Source organism: Saccopteryx leptura, chromosome X (genome assembly GCF_036850995.1).
Source record: "Saccopteryx leptura isolate mSacLep1 chromosome X, mSacLep1_pri_phased_curated, whole genome shotgun sequence".
In the NCBI taxonomy this organism is placed as follows: Eukaryota; Metazoa; Chordata; class Mammalia; order Chiroptera; family Emballonuridae; genus Saccopteryx; species Saccopteryx leptura.
Window position 1 is genome coordinate 39,173,054 of NC_089516.1, and position 26,925 is coordinate 39,199,978.

Sequence of the window (26,925 nt, forward strand, 5' to 3'; positions counted from 1 at the left end):
ATACCTCCCAACCCCACCTTTGGAAAAGACCAATCTGTTCTCTGTATCTGTGAGCTTGGGTTTTGTTTTTGTTTTTAGATTCCACGTATAAGTGAAATTATATGTATTTGTCCTTTTTAATTTTTATTTTATTTTATTTTTTTGGTATTTTTCTAAAGTGAGAAGTGGGGAGGCAGAGAGACAGACTTCCACATGTGCCCAACTGGGATCCACCCGGAATACCCACTAGGGGGCGATGCTCTGCCCATCTGGGCCGATGCTCCATTACAACCAGAGCCATTCTAGGGCCTGAGGTGGAGGCCATGGAGCCATTCTCAGCACCTGGGCCAACTTTGCTCCAATGGAGCCTTGGTTGCAGGGGGGGAAGAGAGAGGTGTAAAGAAAGGAGAGGGGGGGAAGGTTGGAGAAGCAGATGGGTGCTTTTCCTGTGTGCTCTGACCAGGATTCAAACCTGGGATATCCACACACTGGGCTGAATCTCTACCACTGAGCAACTGGCCAGGGCCTTTCTTTTTTATGACTTATTCCACTTACCATAATGCCATCAAAGGGTACCCATGTTATCACAAATGCCAAGATTTCATTCTTTCTCATGGCTGGATAATATTTTGTTGTATAATATATGCCATCTTTTCTTTATTTTATTTTCACTTCTTGTTCTGCCCTCCTGCACTATTTCTGTCTCTCACATTTGGTCTATCTATCCCCTATTGAGTTCATTACATAAAGCAGTATATTTTCAGTAAGAATTGATTTCTAGAAGTTTTATTTGAAACCCAGAATAAATAAGATAAATTTGATCAAGAGGGCCTTCTGATAACAGGTTCCATAGAGGCCTACCACTGGCAGGGTTTTTCTTTCTGTTCCACTACTTTAAGAAGAAGTTTGCCAAATAAATATAATAGGACCTCAGTTTTTCAAAAATTTTAAAAATAGCTTTATTGAATTATAATTCACATACCGTTATTCTATCCATTTAAAATATACAGTTCAGTGGCTTTTAGTATATTCAGAGGTGTGGAGTTGGGACTTTATAGAAGATATTATACTACGTATTCATTCTCCATAAACTCATTAGTCATGATTTTATAATTGGGAGATTTTCTTAGAATTTTATCATTAGGATAGAATGATTCTAGCCATGAAGGGATTTCAGATATTAACTCTGATTTGGGTTAACTATTGGGCTTTGAGAATCACAGAATAATATCTGCTCTGAGAATTTGAATAAAAGTTGCTTTTGTGTTTCTAATCACTAGTTTGCATCATGATGTGTCAGCTGTGAAGGAAAACACCGATACCCCTGATAACCCAACTGGAAATGGCAAACAGGATAGGATCAAACAGAGAAGAGCTTCCTGTCCTCGACCAGAGAAGGGGACTAAATTTCAGCTTACTGTCCTTCAGGTCAGTGTGTAAATATGGGTTAAGAGTGCATGTAGAAGTCTGGGGGGCCGTGGGAGCTGTGGAAGTGCCTTGTGGAAGTAGGGTATTATGAATCTCTCTAAATTAACTTTTTTTTTTTAGTGACAGAGACAGAGAACAGGAAGAGAGAAAGATGAGAAGCATTAATTTTTCATTGCAACATGTTAGTTGTCCATTGATTGCTTTCTCATATTTGCCTTGACCCGGAGCTCCAGCTGAGTCAGTGACCCCTTGCTCAAGCCGGCAACCTTGGGCTTCAAGCCAGCAACCCTGCACTCAAGCTGTGAGCCTGTGCTTGAGCTGGTGACCTCAGGGTTTTGAACATGGGTCCTCTGCGTCCCAGTCTGATGCTTTATCCACTGCACCACTGCCTAGTCAGGTTCTAAATTAATGTGTTTTTTTTTATTAAATATTTCTTTCTGATGAGAGTATTATGTATTAATTGTTAAACTTAGGAAATATAAGAAAAATATAAGGAAGAAAGTAAAAATCACTTGTCTTCTCAGATATTGTTTCTGTTAATGTTTTAGTTTATTCTCTTTTATTGTGTAGGTATGAGCAGTATTTTACATTAAGATTGTACTAGTAATAGTAAAAATGTATTGTTTAGTAGTAGGACCCTACATATTATACGTTTGTTTTATCATTTAATCCTTTAATAATCTGGTAGTATGCCTAGCTTTACAAATAAGAATTAGATAACTTGCCTGCAGTCCTTCAACTAGCAAGCCATAGATGTGATTCCAGATTAGACCTTAAAGCCCATATCTTTTTTTCTCTGTATGTGTGTATGTGTATGTGTGTGTGTGTGTGTGTGTGTGTGTCTGTCTGTCTCTCCATCTCCATCTCTGCAAAAAACGTCCTTGAGCACAAATCTTTATCCATATCCCTGATTTTTTCCTTATGTTATATTCCTAGAAGTAGAATTAGGGGGACAGAGAGTATAAAGATTACATGTTGCTAGATCACCGTCCAGAAAGATTAGACCACTTTACATTTTTATTAACAATGCATTTTCTTTTTTCTTTTTTCTTTCTTTTTTCTTTTCTTTTGTGACAGAGACAGAGAAACAGAGAGGGACAGACAGGAAGGGAGAGAGATAAGAAGCAGAAATTCTTCATTGTGGCATCTTCATTATTCATTGATTGTTTTCTCATATGTGTCTTGACTGAGAGGCCCCCAGCAGAGTGAGTGACCCCTTGCTCAAGCCAGCGACCTTGGGCTCAAGCCAGCGACCTTGAGCTTCAAGCCAGTGACCTTTGGGCTCAAGCCAGCAACCCCGCGCTCAATCTAGTGAGCCCGTACTCGAACTGGCAACCTCAGGGTTTTGAACCTGGGTCCTCTGTGTCCCAGTCTTATGCTCTATCCACTGTGCCACTGCCTGGTCAGGCAACAGTGCATTTTCTTTTGAAGAGTCAATTTGTGGGATTAAGAGAATTTTGGAAACTCATGTCCAAATTTAGACCTTTGCATTGAATATAGCTACAGAGACTAGTATGTAACATTCTTTTTTCTTTTTTGCCTTTTTGTAAAAGATGTGTTCCCTTTTCCCTTTTTTTTCCTACAGAATCACATTTGTAACTTAGCTTTTTGCTGAGTAATTTGAGCCTTAGCTTTGTAATAGAATGTTATGAAGTATTTCAGCAAGAGAAAAACAGTCTTTTTAGATTCTGAACAACTTAAACCATTTTTTCCATGTACTGTCTGTGAGCTCATCTAAATGTCTCCTGCACCATTTGCAATGAGAAAGCAATGACTGGCAATTTTTTTTTTTCTTTTTTTTTTTACAGAGACAGAGTGATTCAGAGAGAGGGATAGACAGGGACAGACAGACAGGAATGGAGAGCGAGGAGAAGCATCAATCATTAGTTTTTCATTGCGTGTTGCAACACCTTAGTTGTTCAGTGATTGCTTTCTCATATATGCCTTGACCGTGGGCCTTCAGCAGACCAAGTAACCCCTTGCTGGAGCCAGCGACCTTGGGTCAAGCTGGTGAACTTTTGCTCAAACCAGATGAGCCCGTGCTCAAGCTGGGGACCTCGGGGTCTCGAACCTGGGTCCTCTGCATCCCAGTCTGATGCTCTATCCACTGCGCCACCGCCTGGTCAGGCATGACTGACAGTTTTGAAATTTTTTTTATTAAATTTATTGGGGTGATGTTGGTTAATAAAATTACATAGGTTTCAAGGCACATATGAGAAAGCAGTCATAATGCATCATCTGTATATTGCACTGTGTGTTTACCACTCCAAGTCAGATCTCCTTTCATCACCATATATTTGACCCCCTTTATACTTGACTACATCCCTCCAACTCTCTTCCCCTTTGGTAACCACCATACTGTCTGTCTACGAGTTCTTGTTTGTCTTGTTTGTTCAGTTGTTGCTTTCAATTTTCTGTCCCATATGTGAGTGAAATCGTTTGGTTCTTGATTTTTTTCTGTCTGACTTATTTCACTTAGCATGATACGCTCAGGGTCTATCCATGTTGTCACAAATTAGAATATTTCATCTTTTTTATGGCTGAGTAGTATTTTATTGTCTAAATCAGGGGTAGTCAACCCTTTTATACCTTCCGCCCACTTTTGTATCTCTGTTAGTAGTAAAATTTTCTAACCGCTCACTGGTTCCACAGTAATGGTGATTTGATAGTAGGGAAGTAACTTTACTATATAAAATTTATAAAGCAGAGTTACAGCAAGTTAAAGCATATAATAATAATTACTTACCAAGTATTTTATGTCAGATTTTCGCTACGTTTGGCAGAATAAATCTTTTTTTTTTTTTTTTTTTTTTTGTATTTTTCTGAAGCTAGAAACAGGAAGAGACAGTCAGACAGACTTTCGCATGTGCCCGACCGGGATCCACCCGGCACGCCCACCAGGGGCGACGCTCTGCCCACCAGGGGGCAATGCTCTGCCCCTCTGGGGCATCGCTCTAACGCGACCAGAGCCACTCTAGCGCCTGGGGCAGAGGCCAAGGAGCCATCCCCAGCGCCCGGGTCATCTTTGCTCCAATGGAGCCTTGGCTGCGGGAGGGGAAGAGAGAGACAGAGAGGAAAGAGGGTGGGGGGACGGTGGAGAAGCAAATGGGCGCTTCTCCTATGTGCCCTGGCCAGGAATCGAACCCGGGTCCCCCGCACGCCAGGCCGACGCTCTACCGCTGAGCCAACCGGCCAGGGCCCAGAATAAATCTTTATAAAACAACTTACTATAGTTAAATCTATCTTTTTATTTATACTTTGGTTGCTCTGCTACTGCCCACCATGAAAGCTGGAACACCCACTAGTGGGCGGTAGGGACCAGGTTGACTACCACTGGTCTAAATGTACCACATCTTCTTTATCCAGTCTTCTACTGAGGGACACATAAGTTGTTTCCATGTCTTGGCCACCATGAATAAAGCTGCAACGAATATAACAGTACATATATCTTTGTGTATGAATGTTTCCAAATTCTTCTGGTAGATACTCCAGAAGAGGAGTTGCTAGGTCATACGATAGATTTATTCTTAATTTTTTATGAAGCTGTCATACTGTTTTCCATAGTGACTGTACCAGTTTACATTCCCACCAGCAGTGAATAAGGGTTTCTTTTTCTCCACAGCCTCTCCAACACTTGTTATTACCTTTCTTGTTGTGATAGTCGCCATTCTAACACATGTGAGGTGGTATCTTATTGTGGTTTTGATATGTATTTCCCTTGTAGCCAGTGAAGATGAGCATCTTTTCATATATGTTGGCCATTTGTATGTCTTCTTGGGAGAAGTGTTTATTTATGTCCTCTGCCTATTGTTTAATTGGATTGTTTGAAGTTTTTCTTGTTGTTTTTGTTGTTGAGTTGTATGAGTTCTTTTTATATTTTGGACATTACCCCCTTATGGGGGAGATATTGTTTGAAAATACCTTCTTTCAGTCAGTTGGTTTCCTTTTGTTTTGTTGATGGTTTCTTTTGCTGTGTAGAAGCTTTTTAATTTGAAATATTTCCATTTATTTATTTATAGTTTTACTTCCCTTGCTTTTGAGGTCAAATTTATAAAATCCTCCCCAAGACCAAAGTCCATAAGTTTAATACCTATGTTTTCTTCAGTATAACTTATTGTTTCAGGTCTCATATTTAGGTCTTTGATTCACTTTGAGTTAATTTTTCTGTATGGTGACAAATAGCAGTCTAGTTCATGTGGGTTTCCAATTTCCCCCAGACCATTTATCGAAGAGGCTTTCTTTTCTCTATTGTATATTTTTTGTTTCTTTATCAAAAATTATTTGCCCATACACATGTGGGTTTATTTCTGAGCTCCCAATTCTGTTCAGTTGATCTGTGTGTAAGTACCATGTTGTTTTGATATTGTCACTTTGTAGTAAAGTTGAAGTCAGAGAGTGTGATAGCTCTGACTTTGTTCTTTTCTCTCAGGATTTTTTTGGTTGTTTGGGATTGTTTGTGGTTCCATATAAGTCTGATGGTGTTTTGTTCTATTGTTAAAAGTTGCTATTGGGATTTTGGTGTGGATCACATTAAATCTGTATATTGCCTGGGTAAAATGGCCATTTTAACTATGTTGATTCTTCTGATAATGATTGATTATTAATCTGGTGGTGAGCCTGACCAGGCAGTGACACATTGGATAGAGCATCAGACTGGGATGCAGAAGACCCAGGTTCGAAATCCTAAGGTCGCCAGTTTGAGGGCGGGCTCATCTGGTTTGAGCAGAGCTCAGTAGTTTGAACCCAAGGTCACTGGCTTGAGCAAGGGGTCACTCGGTCTGCTGTAGACCCCTGGTCAAGGCACATATGAGAAATCAATCAATGAACAACTAAGGTGTCGCAACAAAAAACTGATTGATGCTTCTCATCTCTCTCCCTTCCTGTCTGCCTGTCCCTATCTGCCCCTCTCTCCTTCTCTCTGTTTCTGTCACACACACAAAAAATCTGGTGGTGACATTTTCCTTAAAAAAGTGTCATTGGGCCCTGGCTGGTTGGCTCAGTGGTAGAGCGTCAGCCTGGCGTGTGGAAGTCCCAGGTTCAATTCCTGGCCAGGGCACACAGGAGAAGCGCCCATCTGCTTCTCCTGCCCTCCCCCTCTCCTTCCTCTCTGTCTCTCTCTTCCCCTCCCACAGCCAAGGCTCCATTGGAGCAAAGATGGCCCGGGCGCTGGGGATGGCTCCATGGACTCTGCCTCAGGCGCTAGAGTGGCTCTGGTTGCAACAGAGCGATGCCCCAGATGGGCAGAGCAGCACCCCCTGGTGGGCGTGCCGGGTGGATCCTGGTCGGGCGCATGTGGGAGTCTGTCTGACTGCCTCCCCATTTCCAGCTTCAGAAAAATACAAAAAAAAATGTGTCATTGGGATTTTGATGGTATTTCATTAAACCTGTATATTGTTTTGAGTGAGATGGCCATTTAACTATGTTGATTCTTCTGACAATGATTGATTCCTGATCTGGTGGTGAAATGTTTGTGCCCAGGTGTCAACCTCTGGAGACAACATGGTAGAGTGTCAACTGGAGACACACAATAACAAGATGGTTACCTTCAAGTTTGATATTGATGGTGATGCACCAGAGGATATTGCAGACTATATGGTAAGTACAGTAGACCAATGATTTTCTTTTTATTGTATTTTTTTCCCTTTAACTCACCCCCATTTATTCAGAGCCATCTTTTTTTTTTAAAGACTTTAATGAGTAGAACATTGAAAACTTAAATAACTTCATCAAGAAAGCCAGCTGAACTCACCAAGTTACTTCGTTAGTGAATAAAGAAATGACTGAGTCATCCTGGACATAATTTCATTAAGGCTTCAAACCATCCAGGAAAGAGTAGCACAATTGTAACATTTTGTAATTCACATTCACCAAGTTTACTACCCAAATCAGGAAATGTTTGTGCCCACAGACAGCTTATTTCTGAAAGCTCACACACACATTCCCTCCCCAAATAGCCCGTGTCTCCTCTGGGCTCTAGTCCCTTCTCCCTGCCAGAAGTATCAGTGCCACTTCTCAGGAGGAATGGACAATCCAAGATTACACAATGAGCCTGAAGAAGAAAATGTTGCAGAGCCATCTTTTTTTAGAGTACTGTTTTTAAAATTTGTACAGAGGTGAATTGATTATGATCAAGAGGAATTCAGTGCATCTCCTCTGGTTTTAGTATATTTATCTGCAAAATATGAAGATATTTCATTAAGAGATGTTTAGGTTAGTGGTTCTTATCCCTGGCTGCATGTTAAAATCACCTGAAAAGATTTTTAAATACAAGTCCCTAGATCCTTAATTAAGTAACTCAGAATCTTTGGCAATTAAGCCTAAGCATCAATAGCTTGTAAAGTTTCTCAGGTATTTCTAACATGTTAGCTACTGATACAACATCGCATATTTAGATATTTAAGTAATGCTCATTATTTCACTTAGTTTTCATATTTTATTTGAATTGTTAGGCTTAAGTTAATATTTTTCTGTTTTTTAAAAAAGGGGATTGGCTAGAGTAGAAGAAAGAGTATATAATGCTTTTGTTCCTACCAGTTTTATTTGGAGATACAAAGCAGAATTAAACATTTTAAAAGTTCAAAAATTTGTTAAATCTGCCTCATGTTTAACATATTATTTTCTGAACTCTCTCCAGTCCATTCTTTATTTTTTAATGCTTGTAATACTTATTTATTCATTTCAAAAAACTCATTATTTACCATTTTTATATATAAATTTTATTTAGAAAATTAAATTTAACAAGGTGACAATTTGATCAATAAAAGTACATGGATTTCAGGTAAACATTTCTATGGCATTTGAACTGTTGAATATATTGTATACCCATCACCCAGAGTCAAATCATCTTCCGTCACCTTATGATTGTTCCTCTTTACACCCTGCCACCATCTCCTCCTCCCATCCCTTCCCCCACATCACCTTCCTCCTGATAACCACTTCACATTTATCTATGTCCATGAATCTCAGTTTTATCTCCCACCTATATGTGAAATCATACAGTTCTTAGCTTTTTCTGATTTATTGATACTTATTTCAAATAGTATAATGTTCTCAAAGTCCATCCATGTTGTTGTAAATGGGAATCTGTCATCATTTCTTATGGCTGAGTAGTATTCCATTGTATATCTACAACATCTTCTTTATCCAATCCTCTATTGAGGGACACTTTGGTTGTTTCCATGTCTTGGCCACTGTGAATAATGCTGCAATGAACATGGAGGTGCATGTGTCTTCAAATACCAATGTTTTTGAGTTTTGGGGGTAGATACCCAGTAGAGGGATTTCTGGGTCATATGGTAGTTCTATTCTTAATTTTTTGAGGAACAACCATATTTTCTTCCATAATGGTTATACTAATTTGCATTCCCACCAGCCATGAATGAATTTTTTTTTTCCATGGCCTCTCCAACACTTGTTATTACCTGTCTTGTTGATGATAATAGCCAATCTAATAGGTGTGAGGTGGAATCTCATTGTAGTTTTGATTTGCATTTCTCTAATAGCTAGTGAAGATGAGCATCTTTCCATATCTCTGTTGGCCATTTGTATGTCCTTTTGGGAGAAGTGTCTGTTCAGGTCCTCCCCCCATTTTTTTTTTTGTATTTTTCTGAAGTTGGAAATGGGGAGGCAGTCAGACAGACTCCCGCATGCGCCCGACTGGGATCCACCCGGCATGCCCACCAGGGGGCGATGCTCTGCCCCTCTGGGGCGTTTCTCTGTTGCAACCAGAGCCATTCTAGCGCCTGAGGCAGAGACCACAGAGCCATCTTCAGCGCCTGGGCCAACTTTGCTCCAATGGAACCTTGGCTGTGGGAGGGGAAGAGAGAGACAGAGAGGAAGGAGAGGGGGAGGGGTGGAGAAGCAGATGGGTGCTTCTCCTGTGTGCCCTGGCTGGGAATCGAACCCAGGACTCCTGCACGCCAGGCCGATGCTCTACCACTGAGCCAACCGGCCAGGGCCCTCCCCCCATTTTTTTAATTGGATTGTTTCCTTGTTTGTTGCTGAGCTTTGTGTATTCTTTATATATTTTGGGTAGTAACCCCTTATCAGAGCTATTGTTTGTAAATACCGTATCTTCTCCCATTTAGTTACCTGCCTCTTTGTTTTGTTGTCAGTTTTCCTTTTTATTTTTAGATTTTCTTTATTGATTTTACAGAGGTGGGGGAATTGAGAAGTATCTACTAATAGTTGCTTCACTTTAGTTGTTCATTGGTTGCTTGTTGTTTGTGCCTTGACCAGGCAAACCTGGGGTTTCAAGCTGGCAACGTCATCATTCCAGGTAGAGATCTATCCATTCTGCCACCACAGGCCAGGCTTATTATCAGTTTTTGTTTTGTTTTGTTTTTGCTGTGCAGAAGCTTTTTAGTTTGACATAATCCCATTCATTTGTTTTTGCCTTTACTTCCCTTGCCTTTAGAGTCAAATTCATAAATTGTTCTCTACGGCCAAGGTCCATGAGTTTAGTACCTATGTTTTCTTTTATGTAATTTATTGTTTCAGATCTTCTATTTAGGTTTTTGATCCATTTTGAATTAATTTTTCTGCAGGTAGACAAACTGTAGTCAAGTTTTATTCCTTTGCATGTGGCTTTCCAATTTTCCCAGCACCATTTGTTGCAGAGGATTTCTTTTCTCCATTGTATGTTTTGGTTCCTTTGTCAAAAATAATTTGTTCATATATGTGGGGTTTTATTTTGGGCTCTCGATTCTGTTCCATTGGTCTGTATGTCTGTCTGTTTTTCTGCCAATACTACGCTGTTTTGATTATCATGGCTCTGTAGTATAATTTGACATCAGGTAGTGTGAAACCTCCGGCTTCATTCTCTTTCCAGAAGATTGCTTTGGCTATTTGGGGATTTTTATAGTACCATAAAAACCTAGGGGTTTTTTTTGTTGTTACAATTATAAAAGGAATTGTTTTCTTGAGTTCATTTTCCAAAGTATCATTGTTGGTGTTTGGAAACCAATAGATTTTTGTATATTGATTTTGTATCCTGTGACTTGACTTACTGATTTATTGTTCCTAAATAAGTTTTTTGGTTGAGTCACTGGGTTTTCTATATACAGGATCATATCATCTGCAAAAAGTTATACTGTTACTTCTTTTTTCCCAATATGGATGTCTTTTATTTCTTTCTCTTGCCTGATTATTTGGCTAAAACCTTAAGAACTATGTTGAATAAGTGTGTAGAGAGTGAGTAACCTTTTTTTCCTGATTTTAGAGAGAAAACTTTTATTTTTTCATGATTTAGTATTATATTAGCTGATGGTTTATCATATATGGCCTTTAATATGTTGAGGTACTTCTTTTCTATTCCAATTTTATTGACTGTTGTTTTAAACATAAAAGGATCTTGTATCTTATCAAATTCCTTTTCTGCATTTATTGATAGTATCATATGGCTTTTGTTGTTTGTTTTGTTGATGTGGTATATTACATTAATGTATTTATGTATGTTGAACCATCCTGGTGCTCCTGGAATGAATCCCACTTCATTGTGATGTATTATTTTTTTTGTGATGTATTATTTTTTTAATGTGTTTTTGTATTCGATTTGCTAATATTTTGTTTAGGATTTTTGCATCTGTATTCATTAGAGATATTGGTCTGTAGTTTGCTTTTTAGTATGAGGGTTATATTGGCCTCTTGAAATGTGTTGGGGAGGGCCCTGGCCAGTTTGCTCAGTGGTAGAACATCGGCCTGGCGTGCAGGATTCCCAGGTTCGATTCCCGGCTGGGGCACACAGGAGAGGTGCCCATCTGCTTCTCTACCCCTCCCCCTCTCCTTCCTCTCTGTCTCTCTCCTCCCCTCCTGCAGCCAAGGCTCCATTGGAGCAAAGTTGGCCCGGGTGCTGAGGATGGCTCCATGGCCTTGCCTCAGGCGCTAGAATGGCTCTGGTTGCAACAGAGCAATGCTCCAGATGGGCAGAGCATCGCCCCCTGGTGGGCATGCTGGGTGGATCCCGGTCAGGCGCATGCGAGAGTCTGTCTGACTGCCTCCCTGTTTCTAATTTCAGGGGAAAAAATGTGTTGGGGAGTATTGCTTCTTTTATTTTTTGGAAGACTTTAAGAAGGACAGGTACCAAATCTTATTTCAATGTTTGGTAGCATTCACTAGTGTAGCCATCTGGTCCTGGACTTTTATTTTTGGAGAATTTCTAATAGTTCTTTCTATATCCTCCCTGCTTATAGATTTATTTAGGTTTTTCACTACTTCGTTACTCAGTTTAGGAAGATTGTACAGTTCTAGAAGTTTCTCCATCTCTTCTGTGTTGTTGAATTTGAGATATCTATGGTGGCTGTGGTAATTTCTTCTCTTTTATTTTGGATTTTGTTTATGAGTTCTTTTTCTTTTTTCCTTACTGAGTTTAGCCCAGGGTTTGTCAATTTTATTGATCTTTTCAAAGAACCAGTTATTTGTTATATCAATTTTTTTCTATAGTCTTTTTGTTCATTTCCTTTCTTCTGCTTACTTTGGGTTGCCTTTGTTCTTCTTTTTCTAGGTCCTTAAAATATGTTAGGTTGTTTACTTGGATCTCTCTTTTTTCTTGATATAAGCCTGCAATGATATAAACTTCCCTCTTATTACCGCTTTTTCTGTATCCCAGAAATTTTGATATGTTGTGTTGTCAATTTCATTTGTCTCTATATATCTTTTATTCTCTGCTTTTATTCCTTCTTTGACCCAGTCATTTTTTAGAAATTTGTTGTTTAATATCTACATTTTTGTGGTTTTGTTACTTCTTTTTTGAAGTTGAAATCTAACTTCAAAGCCTTATTGTAAAAAAAAATATGCTTGGTATAATTTCGGTCTTCCTAAATTTATTGTTAGTTTTGTGGCCCAATATATGGTCTATCCTTGAGAATGTTCCATGCACACTGGAGAAGAATGTATAATCTGATGTTTTGGGGTGAAATGTCTTTTAAATGTCTACTATGTTTATTTGGTCTAGTGTATCATTTAAGGCTTTTATTTCTTTATTGATTTTCTGTTTGAATGGTCTGTCTAAAGCTGTCAGTGGTGTTTTGAGATCTCCAAGTATGATTGTGTTTTTGTCTGCTTCTATTTTTAGATCAGTTAGTTGATGTCTTACGTATTTTGGTGCTCCCTGGTTCAGTGCATATAAAGAAGTGTAATTTTTCTTGATACAATGACCCCTTTATCATTATGAAATGTCCATCTTTGTCTCTGGTTACTTTTGTTGTCTTGAAGTAAGCATTGTTAGATAGGAGTATGGCTACACCTGCTTTTCTTTGGATAGTATTTGTTTGGAGAATCGTTTTTGTCCTTGCAGCTTAGATGTATCTCTTGAAGGCAGCATATGGTTGAGCTTTGCTTTTTGATCCAATCTGCTACTCTGTGCCTATTAATTGTGTTTCTGTCAGTTGTTTTTGTTTGGTGGTATTCCATAATACTTTCCTGTTTCTTTTTTAAGCTGTACATTTCAGTAGTAGCTTTTTCATGGGTGGTTACTGTTAGGTTATTGTCATATGAGACAAGAAAAAAAGTTGTCATATGCACAAGAGTCCTTTGTCTTATGAGTACTTCTGCCTTCGTCCTCCTGTGCTACTGCAGATATTTATCCTCTCCCCTTTTATGTAATTGTTGTCACAGATTATCCTTGTTTTTGTTGTGACCTTGTTGGAGCTTTTCCTTATAGGTTTGATTTGTTTTGTTTTTTGTGTCTGGTCAAATAACTTGCTAGAGAGTATTTCTTCCAGCTCTTGGGGTTTCTGGTGATAAATTCCCTCAGCTTTTGAATGTCTATAAAGTTTTTATTTCTCCTTTATATTTGAAGGATAACTGTGATCAATATTGTATTCTTGGCTGGTAATTCCTCTCTCATTACTTTGAATGTTTGAGTCCACTCTCTCCTGGCTTGTAGAGTTTCTGCTGAGAAGTTTGATCATAACCTAATGGGCTTTCCTTTATATGTTACATTCTTCTTTTTCAGCTTCCTTGAAGATTCTTTGTCATTGTTTTTTGACAACTTTATTATGATGTGTCTTGAAGTAGGTCTATTTGGATTGTGGTAATTCAGCATTCTGTTTGCTTCTTTTATTTCAAGCTATAACTCTTCACAGGCTTGGGAAATTCTCATCAATTATTTTTTTGAATAGGCTCTCCATTCCCTTCTCCCTCTCTTCTTCTTCTTCTGATATACTCATTATTCTTATATTGCTTTACTGATGAAGTCAGACAATTCTTGTAGAGCTCTATCATTTTTTTAAAATTTGTAAGTCTCCTCTTCTCTCTGTAGAATCTCTAGTTGTATGTATTTTATGTCATTGACTCTTTCCCCATCTCACTTGTTCTATTAGCTAAACCTGCTACCTCAGTTTTAATTTCCTGTATTAACTTCTTCATTTTATTTATTTTATTTTATTTTATTTATTTATTTTAGAGAGAGATAGAGACAGGGACAGGCCGGCAGGAAGTGAGAGAGATGAGAAGCATCAACTTTTTGTTGCAGCATCTTAGTTGTTCATTGATTCTTTTCTCATATATCCCCTGACTAGGGAGCTCCAGGTGATCCAGTGACCCTTGCTCATGCCAGTGACCTTGAGTTCAAGCCAGTGTCTTTGGGGTTTCAATCCTGGGTCCTCAGTGTCCCTTGTAGACACTCTGTCTACTGCATCACCAACTGGTCAGGCTTCTTCTCTGTTTTTAAAGTTTCAGTCTCCTTGGTTGAACTCATTAAGTCACCTATTGGTGTTTTCTCACATCTCATTAAATGTTTTCAGAACTTCATTTTTGAATTATCTACCATTTAACATCAAGGTTTCCATGTGATTGAGATTGTTTTTCTGGAGATTTTTCATTTTCTTTCTGAACTATGTTTCTATGTTGTGTAGCCATGGTATTCAATTTCTTATTCCTTGATGGCATTTGAGAGTGGTGTTGTTAAGAACTCTAAAAAAAATTTTAACAAATGGAAAATAAAAATTTTAAATATACAATTAAGAGCCTGACCAAGTGGTGGCGCAGTGGATAGAGCGCCAGACTGGGATGCAGAGGACCCAGGTTCGAGACCCGAGGTCACCAGCTTGAGCCTAAGGTCACTGGCTCGAGCAAGGAGTCACTTGGTCTGCTGTAGCCCCCCCCCCCCCGTCAAGGCACAGATGAGAAATCAGTCAATGAACAACTAAGGAACCTCAACAAAGAACTGATGTTTCTCATCTCTCTCTCTTCCTGTCTGTCTGTCCTTATCTGTCCCTCTCTCTGACTCTCTCTGTCTCTGCCACAAAAAATAAATAAAATATAATATACAATAAGATATATAAATTCTTTTAAAAATTACAAGTTAAAAAGAAAAACCACAGCAAAAAGATTGAAAACAAAAAGTTTTTTAAATCAAAAATAAACAAACACCCAAAAAAAAGTATAAAATATAAAAATTACAAGTTTTAGCTGTCCTCTGATGAGATGCTGACACAATGATGTAGGAGGGACATCAGTCGGTGGGGCGTGTTATGAGGACTTTACCAGCTTTAGCTTTCCAGCTTTACAGCTCTAGCCATGGCAATCTCAGGTCTCCCGGCCCTCCTTCCCACATCTAAACAGACCAGGTAACCAGACACAGAGCACCTCTTTTCTTCAGGGGAGAATGTGGCTCTGGAGCATTAGCTATGGGGTCTGTCTCTGCCACTCTCCATATCCACGAGGTGAGGGAGGCGGTATCTGGGAGACTGGGGGCCATACTTTAGTTTTCTCTGTCTCTGCTTAGTGCACTCTGCAGGCAGACTACAGGAACACTGGCCGTGACCCTGTGCTTATCTGCCACTTTGGTTCAGTATCTCCTCCTCTGTCCCTCCTTCTCACTGCTCCTTCCAGCAGAAGGAGACCCAGTCAATCTGAGTTTCCCTTTCTACACCCCAGTTGAAACCAAATATCCCAAGCTTCCCTCCTCCCCGTAGTTTGGCAGAGAAATAAAAAAAAACTCAGTCACTCCAGGTTTGTCTTCTCTCTGGAGCAACTGAGAATGTGTTTTTCTTTTTTGTTTGTTTGGGGTTTTTTGGGGGGTCGTTGGTTTTCTTAGGTTTTATTTATTCATTTTTAGAGAGAGAGGCAAAAGAGAGAGAAGGGGGAGGAGCAGGAAGCATCAACTCCCATATGTGCCTTGACCAGGCAAGCCCAGGGTTTCAAACCAGCAACCTCAGCATTCCTAGGTCGATACTTTATCCACTGCACCACCACAGGTCAGGCTCGAGAGTGCATTTTATCTTCTGCCCCTCTTTTTAACCTGTCCCAGTGTTAGTCCATTCAGTGCATGGATCTTTCAGGCACAACTGTGAGCCCAGCTGTTTTTTTGGGTTTTTTGCTGCATTATAGTTGTTCAATTTGTTGAAATCTCAAGGGGCAAGATCAGGAGTATTTCTCATGCCACTATTACTCTGACGTCCATTCTTTATCATCTTAAAAGATACTTCATTCTGTGATTTGTGATTTAAAATCTTATGGATTTGGACATCTAGTTTTAAACATAAGCATTGCCTCAGTTATGTTCTTCAAGTGACAATCAACTTACAGATTGCTAGAAAATTTTTGCAATGCTGGCTTCTTCTAGTCGTGGCCTAATAGGAAAGTTGGTTAGAGCATTGTCCCAATATGCCAAGGTAGTTGGTTCCATCCCTCATCAGGCAACATACAAAAATCAACCAATGAGCCTGACCTGTGGTTTGGCACAGTGCATAAAGCATCAACCTGGAATGCAGAGGTCATAGATTCAAAACCCTAGACTTGCCCATGAAAGGTACATAAGACAAGCAATTACTATGAGTTGAGGCTTTCCACTCCTCCCCCGTTTCTCTCTCTCTCTCTCTCTCTCTCTCTCTCTCATCTCTCATTTCTCTTAAATTACTGAATAAAATCTTTTTAAAAATTAACCAATGAATGCATGAGTAAATGGAACAACAAGTTGATCTCTTTCTTTCTCTCTCCTTCTCTCTGTTCCTCTCTCTCAAAAATCATCAAAAATCAATCAATTGCCTGACCTGTGGTGGCACAGTGGATAAAGCATCGACCTGGAAATGCTGAGGTCGCCGGTTCGAAACCCTGGGCTTGCCTGGTCAAGGCACATATGGGAGTTGATGCTTCCAGCTCCTCCCCCCTTCTCTCTCTCCCTCTCTCTTAAAAAAAATAAATAAATACTTTTTTTTTTCTTTCATTTTTCTGAAGCTGGAAAGAGGGAGAGACAGTCAGTCAGACTCCCGCATGCGCCCGACCGAGATCCACCCGGCACGCCCACCAGGGGCGACGCTCTGCCCACCAGGGGCGATGCTCTGCCCATCCTGGGCGTCGCCATGTTGCGACCAGAGCCAATCTAGCACCTGAGGCAGAGGCCACAGAGCCATCCCCAGCGTCCGGGCCATCTTTGCTCCAATGGAGCCTTGGCTGCGGGAGGGGAAGAGAGAGACAGAGAGGAAAGGGCGGCGGAGGGGTGGAGAAGCAGATGGGCGCCTCTCCTGTGTGCCCTGGCCGGGAATCGAACCCGGGTCCTCCGCATGCTAGGCCGACGCTCTACCGCTGAGCCAACCGGCCAGGGCAATACATTTTTTTTTAATGCTGGCTTCTTCTCTTTTTGGTAATGGCAACCTGACAAATATCAGTGTTCTCAAAGTAGAATAACTTAATACAGTGGTACCTGAGATACAAATTTAACTTGTTTTGTAACCGAGCTCGTAAGTCAGTCAACTCGTATATCGAACTGCCGATACTGGAACCGTGCGCCAACACGCCAACTAGTGGCAGCTTCCCAAATCACGACTCATATCTCGGAATTTCACTCAGATCTCGAACAAAAATACGGACCAAGTTGCAGATCGTATCTTAAAAAATTCGATGTTGGGGCAATTCTCCCGGATTGTTCTCCTGCCACCGTGAGGAAGATGAGCCAGAAGAGGCACTGTGTGGGAGTACCCAGCGAGCTGAAGGAAAATGAGAAGAAAATGTTCCAGAAACGAAGGTGGCAACCCTGGCAATATGTGGACGACTTGAGCCCCGCCCCCGCCGGAGTTACAGAAATGCAGGCCCTGCCCCCAGGTTTCAGGTCCCAGGCAGCTCGGTGCCGCCAGCCAGCCTGCCCCTGTTCAGGTCCCGTGCAGTTCAGTGCCAGTATGGTGCAGGCCTGGTACATGGACGACTCTGCCGAGGACCCCTGCTGGTCCCACCGAGCTGAACCCAGCCATCCGGTCAGCCTGGAGCAGCTGCGCCGGCTCGGGGTTCTGTACTGGAAATTGGATGCTGACAAGTATGAGAATGATCCAGAATTAGAAAAGATCCTAAAACAGCGAAACTACTCCTGGATGGACATTATAACCATCTGCAGAGATAAACTGCCTAATTACAAAGAGAAGATTAAAATGTTTTATGAGAAGCGCTTAGACCTGGATGAGGAAATCCGCTATATCTTGGATGGCAGTGGGTATTTCGACATGAGGAATGAAGAAGACAGGTGGGTCCGGATCGCCATGGAGAAAGGAGACATGATCACCCTCCCTGCGGGGATCTATCACCGCTTCACATTGGACGAGCAGAACTACGTGAAGGCCATGCGGCTGTTTGTGGGAGAACCAGTGTGGGCGCCATACAACCGGCCAGCTGACCACTTTGAGGCTCGCAGACAGTATGTGGCATTCTTGGCGCAGACAGCATAGCCATGCCCCAAGGGCCAGCACACCCCTCACGTCTGTGACGGTCCTGAACATGATAGTGGCAAACACTCTGTCATGTCCTCCTTGCTTTTATATTGTAGACTTGAGGCTTGGGGAGCTTTCCTCTATGAGATTATTTGATCAGAATATGTTTTAGAGAAAGGAGCCATAAAACTTGATTTTTATGTAGAAGCAACTGTGAGAATGTGGTCAGTCACATTCCTTTTCTCTCATCCAGTAGCTAGAACTGGGATGAGTTTCACGTCCCCAGTGTCACTGCCTAGCTGCCCCACCAGGACCTGAGTCCTAGGCTTGTAGCAGACTGCAGACATGGCCATGCTGTCTGTGAGCAGGCGTAAGAGCAGAGGATAGCACTGGCCCCATACAACACACTCTTCTCCCTGAGTGCTGGTGCGGAGTGGGGGTGAGCTCTCATATCGGAACTCTCACAGTTGCTCATGCCACATTCTTGTTTAAAATGAAGTAACTGCCTTAACTTAATGCTCGTGGCTATAGTCACCTTCCATTCAGGTATCTGTGGCTTGTTAAAATCACCCTGTTTAGATTCTTTGTGTAAGTTATGTGGCATTTTATTGCTAGTTTGTTAGTTCTGTTGTGTTATTTGGATCTAAATAAGTAATTTTAACTTTTTAATGTTGTCACCATTGATATAAAATTGTAACTTTATATCAATAAATTCATAATTTTGGCCCTGACCGGTTGGCTCAGTGGTAGAGCGTCGGCCTGGCTTGCAGAAGTCCCGGTTCGATTCCCGGCCAAGGCACACAGGAGAAGCGCCCATCTGCTTCTCCACCCCTCCCCCTCTCCTTCCTCTCTGTCTCTCTCTTCCCCTCCCGCTGGGGATGGCTCCTTGGCCTCTGCCCCAGGCGCTAGAATGGCTCTGGTTGCAACAGAGCGACGCCCTGGAGGGGCAGAGCATCGCCCCCTGGTGGGCAGAGCGTAGCCCCTGGTGGGCATGCCGGGTGGATCCCTGTCGGGCGCATGCGGGAGTCTGTCTGACTGTCTCTCCCCGTTTCCAGCTTCAGAAAAAAAAAAAATTCATAATTTTTATTGATTCATAATTTATTGAAGAAACTAAATTCATTCTCATGAATAGACTTACTTTTACTTTTGGGCAGGTCGAAGATAACTTTGTTTTGGAAAGTGAAAAAGAAAAATTTGTAGAAGAATTGAGGGCTATCGTAGGTCAAGCCCAGGAGATCCTTCACGTCCAGTCTGCTGCGGCAAGAACCACTGGAGTTGACTCTATTTCCGTGGAATCCAACAGTAGTCAAGTAAGAGCAATTTTTTATCAAACAGGTCTTCTGGGATACGTATTGGGAACTTCTTTATTTATCTATTCATTTTTAATTCAGACAGGATCATCTGAACAAGTACAGATAAATTCTGCATCCACTCAAACCAGCAGTAAGTATATTTAATAAAATATACCATTTGGCATTTGAAACAAGACATTTGGAAACTTGAATGTACACATCTTCATTGGGAAAGATTTTAGCCAATAAACTAATTTGATAAATTGTTAATGTAGGTTTTTCCACACTCTGACAGGACTTTATAGTTCAGAAGAAAATATAAGAAGTAAAACAATTCTCCAAATTTCCTTCAAGTTTTGGTTCCTTTTAAATTTTTTTTTTTGGATATTTTTTTAGATTTTATTTATTCATTTTTTTAGAGAGAGAGAGTGAGAGAGAGAGGAAAGAGATAGAGAGAACAGGGGGAGGAGCAGGAAGCATCAACTCCCATATGTGCCTTGACCAGGGAAGCCCAGGGTTTCGAACCGGTGATCTCAGCATTCCACGTCGACGGTTTATCCACTGCACCACCACAGGTCAGGCCCTTTTTTAATTTTTTTTAAAGTTTTTATTTTTTAGGTGAGAGTAGCAGAGATTGTGAGGGAGACTCCTACATGTGCCCCAAGTGGGCTCCACCCAGCAACTCCATCTGTGGCCAATGCTCGTGTACTGAGCTATTTTTAGCACCTGAGGCTGACACACTCTGACCAGCCAAGCTATCCTCAGTGCCAAGGGCCACACTCAAACCATTGGAGCCACTGGCTGTGGGAGGGGTAGAGGGAGAGAAGGGTGAAAGGGAGGGGGGAGAAACATGATCACTTCTCTGTGCCCTATCTGGAAATTGAACCTGGGACATCCATACACCAGGCTGACACTCTATCCACTGAGCCACTGGCCAGGGCCTCCCTCATGTTTTTTTAGTCATTAATAATCATGATTTCATTCCAGCAGTGATATGCTTCTCCTTGCTCTGATTACTAAGTTTTTGTAAATCAGATACAAGATAAACTTCCAGGGACTAAAAATGGGGTCTGTTTTCTTTGACAACTTTATGTCTCCATTCTTCTCAGCTCTAGTCATGGGTATATTTAGTGTTTTGGGGAGGGGGAGAAGAGCCATAAACAAATGAGGACCTCTGAAGAAATTATAACAACATGAAGAAGTAACAGGTGGTGTACAAGTCATGGAAACAGATACCATTACCCTGAAATTTAGTTTGTGTTAGAATGCCAGGATTTTCCTCTTCTTTTTCTCATTAGCAAGAGTCTGAGCAGATTTCTGACTGACAAATTGGGGTAATGTTTAAAATAGAATTACTTATGAATGCGTTTACAAAGTAGGTATAAATATTTAGGGGCTTATTTTACAGTACTTTATTTTTTAAGTTGTTTTATAGTAAAATTGACTTTTTTATATTTTGGTGTATAGTTCTGTAAATTTTTTTGTGTGTGTGTGGCAGAGACAGAGAGAGTCAGAGAGAGGGACAGATAGGGACAGACAAACAGGAAGGGAGAGAGATGAGAAACATCAATTCTTCGTTGCAGCTTCTTAGTTGTTCATTGATTGATTTCTCATATGTGCCTTGACCGGGGGTCACAGCAGACCGAGTGACCCCTTGCTCGAGCCAGTGACCTTGGGCTCAAGCTTATGAGCTTTGCTCAAACCAGATGAGCCTGCGCTCAAGCTGGTGACTTTGGGGTGTCGATTCTGGGTCCTCCACATCCCAGTCCAACGCTCTGTCCACTGCACCAATGCCTGGTCAGGCCAGTTCTGTAAATTTTAAAACTCATGTTGATTTCTGCAAGCACCACCATAATCAGGATATCGAACAGGACACAGTAGGTCTTAATGGTAAATAAAAGTGCTTTCCATTGCCCCCCTCAATGTGCCCTGTTTCTAACTGCTATTGATATGTTTGTTTCAGCAGAATATAAACTCCTTCTCTAAAGACATCTTAGGCTTAGTTTTTTAGAGTATTTGTCAGCATTGGGAGTTCTGGTCTTATAAATTACACACATCCTAGTGCTGTTGGAAATGGAGATAAAAGACAAGCTGGTGTTTTAACCCGGTTTCCTTAGTCAGTAGGGCAAACATACAGACAATTGCTTAGCATATTAAATTTTGCTATTTTTTTTTTCTACAGATGAATCTGCTCCTCAGTCGTCCCCAGTTGGTCGGTGGCGATTTTGTATCAATCAAACAATAAGAAACCGTGAGGCTCAATCTCCTCCTTCTCTTCAGCAGTCCATATCTTTAGTTCCTGGGCTGTATCCACTTTCTAGTAAGCGCTCGTTCTCTGCCAAGTTTATGCAGACTTGCAGAATGGAGGTGCATGATATGTACCATATCTTTAACTTATTTTCACGGATATTTTGTGCTTGTAAGATTTTCATAAGCATTTATGAAGAAGTTAATACTAGGGTATAATTTAAGCTGTTTTTATTTAATAGTCATGTAAAAAAAGGTTTTTTTCTTTTTTTATTTTTCTGTAATTTTTCTGAAGCTAGAAACGGGGAGAGACAGTCAGACAGACTCCCGCATGCGCCCCACCGGGATCCACCCGGCACGCCCACCAGGGGGCGACGCTCTGCCCACCAGGGGGCAATGCTCTGCCCCTCGGAGCATCGCTCTGTTGCGACCAGAGCCACTCTAGCGCCTGGGGCAGAGGCCGAGGACCCATCCCCAGCGCCCGGGCCATCTTTGCTCCAGTGGAGCCTCTGCTGCAGTAGGGGAAGAGAGAGACAGAGAGGAAGGAGAGGGGGAGGGGTGGAGAAGCAGATGGGTGCTTCTCCTGTGTGCCCTGGCCGGGAATCGAACCCGGGACTTCTGCACGCCAGGCCGATGCTCTACCATTGAGCCAACCGGCCAGGGCCGGGTTTTTTTCTCTTGACAGGTTGAATTCTGTGTATTTTGAGTCTTACTTACAAAAGTACATTAATACAAGGTCTCATTTGTGTCTTGTTCTTCCTGTTCATTTTTTTTGCGGGGGGGTGGGTAGGATTCCATGCTCTGTTACTTACAATGTGTGCTTAGGACATTCTTTGTTATTGTTCCAGGTCCAACAAAAACAAATGATAAGGAATTATCACAGGACACACTGCTTACTCTAGAAAATAATCCGTGCCAGCATGAACTTTTTACCTCCAAGTCAGAACGCAAGGATGTAGTTGATGGTAAGATTTCTGAATGTGCTAGTGTAGAAACCAAGCAGCCAGCTATACTTTATCAAGTGGAAGAGGACAGGCATATAATGGCACCAGTTGCTAGTAATTCCACTTACTCTGCTACTTCAGTTTGTACAGTTCCATCTGAATGTGAGGGACTTGCCAACCAAGCAGGAATATTTCTATCTGTGTATCCATGTTATCAAGCTTCCAGTCAGGCTAATAATGTACTTCTGGCACCTCCTGGCGAGTCAACTCAGATGGCTGGTAACTCTTTTAAAACTTCAGCATTTATGTCTGATCAGAAGCCTCAGTCCTTGTCAGTGCAGCAGCCAACTACGGATGCAGAGTTCATTTCCCAAGAAGGAGAAACTACAGTGAACAATGAAGCAAGTTCTCCAAAGACGGTCATTCCCACTCAGACCCCTGGCCTTGAACCAACTACCTTTCTACCCACTACTGTCCTGGAATCAGATGGGGAAAGACCTCCAAAAATGGAATTTGCGGATAACCGAATTAAAACTCTGGATGAAAAATTAAGAAACTTGCTCTATCAGGAGCATAGCATAACTAGCATCTATCCTGAGAGCCAGAAAGATACCCAAAGCATAGACTCTCCATTTTCTTCCTGTGCTGAAGATATACTCTCATGTCCAGTGCCAGAAGTCATAGCCGTCAGTCACTGTGGAATTCAAGACAGTCCTGCACAGTCCCCTAATTTTCAGCAGACAGGCTCTAAGATTCTGTCCAATGTAGCTGCCAGTCAGTCTGCTAACATATCAGTATTCAAAAGGGACCCGAATGTGATAACATCTGTACCCAGCGAGTTATGTTTACATGTAAGTATAATTCTTTCAAACCAGTTTCTTATCCTGTACCTTTAAAGAAATGCATTCTTTTCTAAAATTCCATCCTTGGAATGGCATTGTCTATGTCACAAGATTCTGAGAGTACAGATACCAAGAAAGCCCTGACTTGGTTGCAGGTGCCTAGACCTTCTCCATAGAGGTAGTAGAAGTATCTTTGGTGAGAGAGCCCTCTGGTGAATTCCTCAGAACTTGCAAGCAGTGTCTGTTTTTGTATTAATGACAAGAACAAAACTGATTTATAAATTTAGCTTTAGTGGATAGGAAAAACTTACTTTTAGATTTCTACTTTAAAATGCCTGTTATAAGTTTCCTTTGTAAGAATTTTATGGTTTTGATTTAATCTTGTTTTTATGAGTTTTAATTATAGACTTCTTTCTAAATCTTTACTGCTGTATCTGCTTATTATTATTATATAAGTAGTATTTGCCTGTATATAGAGTAAAATCTACCCTACTCCCAAATTTATAGACATAACTGTTAATTTTCCAGACATGGTTTTAACTAACATACACATATTTATCTAGATATATTTCTTTATATGTATTATATATTTACCAAGACATAGATACATATTATATATTTATTTACATACGCTTTACATACATTTGCAGGTCTGCATGTTTTTTTCACTTATTGTGGACTGTTCATGTCAGTACAACATAATTCCACCTCACAACTATTAAAAAAACATTTATTGATTGATTTTTGAGAAAGAGAGGAAAAAGATAGGAACATCAATCTGCTTCTGTATGTGCCCCAACTGGGGATCGAACTGCAACCTCTGCATATCTGGATGATGCTCTAACCAACCAGGCTACCTGGCCAAAGCAACTTTTTTATTTTTTTAATGTTTATTTTATTGATTTTTTTGGAGAGAAAGAAATAGAGAAAGAGATACAGAGACAGGAACATGCATCTGTTACTCTATGTGCCCTGACTGGGGATCGAACTAGCAACCTCTGTACTTCAGGACAATGCTCTAACCAACCAAGCTATCAGGCCAGGGCTTGCTTACATTTTTATTTTTTTTTATTTTTATTTATTTATTTATTTTTTTGTATTTTCTGAAATTGGAAACGGGGAGGCAGTCAGACTCCTGCATGCACCTGACTGGGATCCACCCGGCACACCCACTAGGGGGCGATGCTTTGCCCATCTGGGGCTTTGCTCTTTTGCAACCAGAGCCACTCTAGCGCCTGAGGCAGAGGTCACAGAGCCATCCTCAGCGCCCGGGCCAACTTTGCTCCCATGGAGCCTTGACTGCGGGAGGGGAAGAGAGAGATAGAGAGGAAGGAGAGGGGGAGGGGTGGAGAAGCAGATGGGCGCTTCTCTTGTGTTCCCTGGCCAGGAATCAAACCCGGGACTCCTGCATGCCAGGCCGACACTCTACCACTGAGCCAACCGGCCAGGGGACTACTTAACTTTTTTTAAACAATGGCATAATATTTTATTGAATAGATATAATTTAAATATTTACTTTTTGATAAACTAGTAATTGAAATTATTTAATTAATATATAAAGATGAAAGTAATTTAGAAGTATAGAAAATTTAAAGTAATTGTTTTGTTAACACCCTCCCACACCCTGTTGCACTCCCCAAACACTGTTAAGTTTTCATTTTAATTCTTGTGCTCATTGCCATTAATAACTTGTAAATAATATATTTATTAATTTATTTTTCAATTTAGTAATTTGAGACAATACCTACTGACTCACTGCTATGAAGGGTGTGGAAATTACACTTTCCCTTTCCTCAACTTTTCTTCCTTGTATATTTCCCAGGTTTTTTATTTTTATTTAGAAACTAGATTTAATGGGATGACATTGGTCAATAAGTGTGCATAGGTTCACCTGACCTGTGATGACGCAGTGGATAAGGCCTCAACCTGAAATGCCGAGGTTGCTGGTTCGAAGCCCCAGGCTTGCCTGGTCAAGATACATATGAGAAGCAACTAGTACGAGTTGATGTTTCCTGCTCCTACCTCCTTCTTTCTCTCTTTCTCCTCTTTTTAAAATCAATAAATAAAATCTTAAAAAAAAGAATACAGAAGTTTCAGGTGAACATTTCTGTAGCATTTGAACTGTTGATTGCATTGTGTGCCCATCACCCAATGAGATTTCTTGTTTGTTGCTTGTGAATAATATACAGAATGACTGTAACCTTTCTCTGGTAATTTTGAGAAGGCATGAGACATGCTTCCTGGCACTGGATTGCACCTCATCTCTAATGCTGCCTAGAGGTTGGTCCAGTAGCTAGTCTTTAAAGGTAGAAGAACGTCCCCACCCTCCTGGATGTTGTCTTTTTCCTGCATCGCTGACCTTTCTCGTGGCCACAGTCATTTTCCTATTACCACTCTTCTTTAGGAGCAGCTGCCTCTGCTATCTTTTGCTTCCTGTGGAGGTGGGGAGGGGAGGACCTGAACTGCCTGGCTGTTCGTTCTTTAGTACCCCAAGCAGTTCACTCTTCCACTCAGTGTATCTACTGAGCAGTGAATAAGTCAAGATCTGTTTTTGTGGAGCTCACAAAATTCTAATAGAAGAAGATAGACCCTAAAAAATAAAGTAGTGAAAGTAAAGGCTATGATAGAAAGACCAGGGGACTATTTTATACAGGGTAGTCAAAGAAGGACTTGTATTTGTTGGTGACATTCACAGGTAGAAGCCTGTCCAAGGAACCAAAAGAAGGCCATGTGTAGGAGGGTGTTGAGAAGACGTTGAAGAGGCAAACAGGAGACAGGTCATGAAGAACTTTGCAAGCATTCTAACCAACTACTCATTCTTTTGGTTGGCCAGGACTCTCCTGCTGACCATATCTGCCACTCGAATTTGCAGCATTTTGAAACAGTTCTTGCATATGTTATGGCCTGCTTTTCCCTCTTTTAATTATAGATGTATATGTCTATATCTGTTATTCCTGTCATGTCTATGGATTTGAATTGGTAAAGGAGGCTAGAGGTTGCATTTACTTTACCATATTGATCCAGTTATTACTTATGAAAAATCTTTTCTATAATTTCAGGTGGACCAACACAACACTTTCTAATTTGTAATATTATTGAGAATATTTTTCCTCTTCATGAACGTAGTATTATTACTGTTCCAAAATGGGACTTTGGAAAATAAAAACTGACTGTTCAGAATTGTATTTTTAATAACTGCTGACCTTCCCTAAGTGTTCATAAGTCTTACCCAAGACTTCAGTACACTTAGGGCCGCTTAGGCTGTCTTCCTTAAGACAAATGCTAAATTGCATTCCTTGAGCTTTTAAATACTCTTAACCTTCTAGATTAGTAGTGACCATCCTCATGTTTGCCAGAGTATCGTTGGTTGTGTATATTAATTTCTTTATATTAGTTATTATAGGGAATTTTTTGTTAAATTACTCATTTAGAATACAACAATTAATTCTGGCTTTTTAAAAATTTATTTTATTGATTTTAGAGAAAGGAAGGGAGAGGCAGACAGACAGACAGAAATATTAATTCCTTTCTGTATGTGCCTTGACTGGGAATCGAA

General features: G+C 40.8%; 1 protein-coding gene and 1 pseudogene across 1 annotated transcript in view; both read left to right on the forward strand.

The window, feature by feature from the left end:
• Positions 1-26,925, forward strand: part of WNK3 (WNK lysine deficient protein kinase 3) — a 183,157-nt gene that overhangs the window by 118,721 nt on the left and 37,511 nt on the right. Inside the window, exons 11-16 of the mRNA XM_066356281.1 lie at positions 1,260-1,407; positions 6,886-7,002; positions 19,199-19,354; positions 19,436-19,487; positions 21,519-21,656; positions 22,432-23,378. Coding sequence (XP_066212378.1) covers positions 1,260-1,407; positions 6,886-7,002; positions 19,199-19,354; positions 19,436-19,487; positions 21,519-21,656; positions 22,432-23,378 — 1,558 coding nt within the window. The remainder of the gene's footprint in view (positions 1-1,259; positions 1,408-6,885; positions 7,003-19,198; positions 19,355-19,435; positions 19,488-21,518; positions 21,657-22,431; positions 23,379-26,925) is intronic.
• Positions 17,523-18,292, forward strand: LOC136385555 (acireductone dioxygenase pseudogene; annotated as a pseudogene).